The sequence below is a fragment of the Pipistrellus hanaki genome, assembly GCF_964339955.1.
Source record: "Pipistrellus hanaki genome assembly, chromosome: 1".
NCBI lineage: Eukaryota > Metazoa > Chordata > Mammalia > Chiroptera > Vespertilionidae > Pipistrellus > Pipistrellus hanaki.
In genome coordinates, this window is record NC_140503.1 from 167,809,381 (window position 1) to 167,814,497 (window position 5,117).

At 46.1% G+C, this 5,117-nt stretch overlaps 1 protein-coding gene across 2 annotated transcripts; it reads right to left on the reverse strand.

Moving 5' to 3' along the window:
- Positions 1-367: 367 nt before the first annotated feature.
- LOC311623380 (growth-regulated protein homolog gamma-like) lies at positions 368-2,573 on the reverse strand. Of its 2 annotated transcripts, XM_084885374.1 has the most exons (4): positions 2,384-2,573; positions 2,119-2,263; positions 1,918-2,001; positions 368-1,044 (listed from the first exon to the last, which is right to left on the reverse strand). In XM_084885374.1, exons 1-4 carry the CDS (start codon positions 2,484-2,486, stop codon positions 1,029-1,031), a joined length of 348 nt encoding a protein of 115 aa, XP_084741500.1. In that variant the 5' UTR covers positions 2,487-2,573; the 3' UTR covers positions 368-1,028. The 2 variants fall into 2 exon arrangements, with proteins under 2 accessions (XP_084741500.1, XP_084741501.1); XM_084885375.1 differs by lacking the exon at positions 1,918-2,001 and having other exon boundaries at positions 2,384-2,568.
- Between the last annotated feature and the right edge of the window lie 2,544 nt (positions 2,574-5,117).

Below are 5,117 nucleotides of genomic sequence, written 5' to 3' on the forward strand. Positions count from 1 at the left end.
AAGGTACATGCCCTTGACCGGAATTGAACCCGGGACCTCTCAGTCTGCCAAACTGTTTTTCGGCTCCTCCTCTCTTTCTAAAATCAATAAAAACATATGACTAAGAGGGGAGGGGTTGGTCCACAGTTGGAAAACTACATGCTTGGATAGGTGAGAGCCAAGGGGAATGATAGCTATCACTAGATGAAGTTAAGCATAACCTATAGTTTGATTTATATGTGTAGCCAGTTGAATATGGAGGGATGGGGGATTTTGTAAATTATCAGATTACCCAGTAAAGATGGTTGCTTTTCCCCCCAAAAAATAAAACAAGCACCATTTATTTTGACATATTTTATTTTCATGTTCTTTTTTTTTTTTTTGCAAAACCATCGATAAATACTTAAATCTCTTTGTCTTAAGACACAAACTTTGCATAATTGACACTAAACAAGGCATTATGCCTTACATGAAAGACATGATATGTCCAAGGGCTATTCAGTTCTTAAAGCTTCAACATTAGAAATGCTGACCACGTACTGTGAAATTGTTCCAATAAATAACAACTGACATTCTTTTAAATACGTACAAAAATAGATGCACACATACATCCCCCTTCCTTTACTAACTATTGCCTGGATCCCCCCATCCTCTATCATAGCAGCTGGCACTGCTGTGGGATCCTCAGAAATCCTACTCTAATGACTTAGAGAATATTTGCAAGCATTTTACCTTCAAATTGAATAAGAATCAGAATGGTGTGAACCAGGGTTCGCCATCATATAAACAATAAAAAATAACAGTGCAAGGCCTATGTAGAGCCAATGACATCCATAATGATTTCACATGTAAGCTATTAACATAGAATATTTGAAAACAACCAATAAATAAATAAATAAGCAGAAGAATTCTCCTAAGAGATGCTCAAGCATGTTAAGTCCAGTCGAGGTGGCTCTGGGGGATGATGATTCCTTTTTTTCCTCTTTAATTGCTGTAGGGCAGGGCCTGCTTCAGGCAGAGTCACCAATCCTGCTTCCTGCTTCCTCTGGTCAGTTGGAGCTGCTCCTATAAGGAGAAAAAAGGTGTCCTTAGTAGCTGCCCAGAAAAGCCAGCCACACAGCACTCTCCTCCTGCCCTCTAGGTTCCCAAGTCTTCTGAATCAAGTTTTCCTGACCTGCTTGAAGTGCCTGCATCTAGACTGTGGCTGAGACCTCTAGGCACTTAGAAGCTCTTATTCAGGAAGCAGAGGTGATGGTGTCTGAACTCCTTACCACCACCACCTCTGCATTCCTAAGTAAGGAATTTTATTCCTAAAAAGGTGAACTGTTGACTGCACACAGCCAGAACCTCTTGGGTGGGTGAGTGCCAAGGGGAGTGAACTGGGATCATCTGTCACACTTGAGCACAACCCAAGTAGTAGCTGCTAGTTTTCCCTGTTTTACTGAGCCTAGAGAAGCTAAAGTATTTTCCTTGAGGTATATGGCTAATAGGTCTTCAAACCCAGATTTGTACTCAATACAGTGGCTCTGCAAAGCCCCTGTTCATCACCACTCACTAAGATTTGGGGCCTGTGATGCAGAGAAACAAGGATTCTGCTTTTCAGGGTTGAAGCACAGAAAAAATTGGGGGAAGGAGGGGTGGGGCAGGGGCGTTTAACAGGTGAGAAGCTTTTTAGCATAACTGCCCAACCCCAATGAGAATTCTAATGAAGGGTGCTTTACCCACCTTCCTCGAAATGGGGGTGGAGAGGGAAAGAGGGAGTGCTCTCCATCCCTGGAAATATCCTCCTGGACCAAAGTCGATTAATTACCCAAATGGCAAATCTAATTGTGAAACAATGACTTGTCCCTCCTTCAGCTAACCCTGGACTACCCTGATACAGTCTTCAGGAGGCAGATGCCAGCATCTGTCCCAAAGGACTCTGGTCACATAACTCACTTCTTTAACAGCTTGTCCAGTATCATCTTAACCGGGGGGGATGCGGGGTTGAGGCAAATTTTCTCTCCATTCTTGTGAGTGGCTCTGCAGGCAGAAGGGAGAACCCAGGTGAGAAAGGAGGGCGGGCTAGGGCCAGGGTGGGGGCATCGGGACAGTAGGGGTGACAAGGATGATGGCAGCAGCAGAGCTTGGTGAACTTACATGACTTCTGTTTTGTCGCAGTAGGGTCCAGGGGAGGTCACCTTCACACTCTGGATGTACTTGGGGTAAATTTTATCCAAGTTCTTCAAGCACAGGCAGCGCAGTTCTCTGGCCACGGGCGCTGCTGCGGAGTCCACGGGCGCCGCTGCGGGGACAAGAGGCTCGGTTAGCGGGGACCACAGGCTCGGTTAGCGGGATGCCCCCATGGGCGCCCACCACCCATCACCCCCCTTCTCCTCCTGGGGCGCCCAGGGCGGAGTCTCACCTGCAGCTTGCCGGCAGGCGGCGACCAGGAGCAGGAACAGGAGCGCGGCCTGGAGGAGCCGGGGAGCGCGGGGCGCAGAGGCGGCGGCGGCGGTGCGGGCCATGGGGCTGAGCTTGGAGGATCGGAGGATCGGTGCTGAGTGCGGTGTCTGGAGTGTGAGAGCTGGTGGCGGGAGAGCTGGTGGAGCGAGACCTGTGGCTCCCCAAGACCGGCGAACCCCTTTTATCCATGCTGGAGGCGGAAAGCGAGCAACCCCAGGGCCTGGAAATTCCCGGACTTGCATGCGGGTTCCCTGGTCAGGACGAGGGTGTGGCCGCCCCTGAGGGGTGTCAGGGTAGGGTGTGGGGGGGAAGCCGAGGCTTGGACCTCACACATGACTAAGCGCCCTGGATGATGCTCTCTTTCTGGCCAAATTCCCAAAGCGGGTGAGTCGCTGCCCTGCAGACCTGCAGGAGGTGCTGTCTGGGAGGGGGACCATGGGTGCCCAGTGACCCCAGTGCGCAGGGTGGAGAGGGGCTGGAGGAGGGTCCATGAGATCCTCCCTCAAAGGTGACACACCGTTAGAGGGATAGCTCCGTGGCTTTAGTTACAGACCTGGGGGAACGAAGGAGGGGCGTGGGGGACATCTTACTTAGCTGTCTATATGTGTTTACATGCATTCCTTGTCTCCCTAGATTTCGGGTTTGTATCTATTGCTCTCTGTTAAAAAATACCCCAGTCATCACAGGATCCAGAGAGGAATGTTCTACCTGTTCCCTTGTTTTATATTCTCAAACCACCCTTAGCATACCTTTGTTTTGTTTTCCATCTGGTGATAAGAAGGATCCCTGTCAAAATTTACTCCAGTGTTAATTTCAATGACAATTGAAGGCTGTAATATGACCTGTCCTGTATCCTTCTGAAGCTTCTTGTTCCCTCTTTAATGGTGGAACTTCCAAAATTTTTGGGAGATCTCCTTTCCCACAGGAGGGGTTCAGATTGGAACTCTGGCATGCCAGACTGAGGGTCACTCTGAAGCTTCCTAGGGGCTGGTCCGGCAGGCTCACCGCACCACCTTCTCTGGTCTGTCCTTGGACAAACTGGCTGCAGCCTCACTCCGGTGCGTGGGGATGAAGCAGGGATTCATTTACTACAGGAACTCAGTGTTGGTCTCCCTTTCTCTAGAAACAAACATGGACCCATCTGTGTTCTGACCAGGAATTTCAGTCTTTAATTCTCAAATAGTAAAACATTGATTCAACATGAGATACAGCGGATTTAATTTTTTAAAATATATATATTTTATTGATTTTTTACAGAGAGGAAGAGAGGGATAGAAAGAAACATCGATGAGAGAGAGACATTAATCAATTGCCTCCTGTACATTCCCTACTGGGGATGTGCCCGCAACCAAGGTACATGCCCTTGACCAGAATTGAACCCGGGACCCTTGAGTCCGCATGCTGACGCTCTATCCACTGAGCCAAACAGGTTTCTGCAAGGTACAGCAGATTTAGATGTAATTCTCCAGGTTGGATTCAGACCTCTTGGAGGCATGGTGTAACGGGAGGCAGGGGAGGAGAAAGGAATGGCCACTGGCCCAGTGATGCGTGTCCAGGGACAGGGCTCCGGGCAGCCCAGCCTAGTGGATAAGAGTCTGCACCCCATGACCAGCCACTGGGTATGCAGTGAAGCCACCTGTCACTTACAAGGTAAATATTTCTTTGCCTTCTCTAATGCAGTTAAGGGAAATGAGTCCTCTGTGAAGAGCCAGCATGGATTAAGTGCCTTATAATGTTTGTTAAATAAACTGGAAATAGGTCTTTTTTATTTTCTCCCAGCTTGCTGAAATAGAAACTCAGGCTGTGTGAATCCTATAAAGAAATAAAAAAAATCTTGATGAAAGGTTCACTGCTCAATTTTTCTTTTCACATTTAAACTTTTCTGAACCAGGCATTTGAAAAGCAAGGCACATCTGAATACTACCAAGAGATGCATTTATCTGGATATATATATTTCTATATATATATTTCTATTGTAGTCCCACTTTCAGTCATTTCATCTGCAAAAATGCAGTTTGAATTAAAGACTCTCCATTTGCCCTGACTGGTTTGGCTCAGTGGATTGAGCGTGGGCCTGCGGACTGAAGAGTGCCTGGTTCGATTCTGGTCAAGGGCACATGTCTGGGTTACGAGCTTCTTCCCCAGTGTGGGGCAGGCAGGGGGAAGCCAATCAATGATTCTCTCCCATCATTGATGTTTCAATCTCTCACTCCCTTCCTCTATGAAATCAATAAAACATAATTTTTAAAAAGACTCTCCATCTTATTTATTGAAAATGATTTACAAAATGCATGACTAACTTTAAAAAAATTCTAGTGTTTATCAATATGGTCCTGAGAGAAAAACAAAGTAAATGAAAGAGACATAAAAACTTGTGTTAAGCAATTGGAAAAGAGAACAATTTAAGGCTTATAAAATATATGATAGCTCATGGGTAACCAAGAATTTGTGTGGTTATTCCTCTTGTTATGGATCATTTTCTGGAATTTGATGGGAAACTGGCTCAGAAATACAAAAGCCATTCTTTAAAACTTAAAAGATGTGGGGGTTTTTGGCTTGTTTTCTAATTGCAAGTTTTATACCAACTCATTTTATAAAGTTTATAAAAGTCAGAAAGATATGAAGAGATTTTTTCCCCCTCTAATCCCTCCTAACTTCTCTTTATGGAACAAACTTTAACAGGTCACTAAAAT

What these genes read in the sequence shown, in the direction of transcription:
- LOC311623380 (XM_084885374.1), bottom strand. Translation starts at nt 2,486, where the DNA reads ATGGCCCGCACCGCCGCCGCCGCCTCTGCGCCCCGCGCTCCCCGGCTC. An exon ending in CGCCTGCCGGCAAGCTGCAG is followed by an intron (nt 2,264 to 2,383) that starts GTGAGACTCCGC and finishes TTGTCCCCGCAG; the next exon opens with CGGCGCCCGTGGACTCCGCA. An exon ending in TGCGACAAAACAGAAGTCAT is followed by an intron (nt 2,002 to 2,118) that starts GTAAGTTCACCA and finishes TTCTGCCTGCAG; the next exon opens with AGCCACTCACAAGAATGGAG.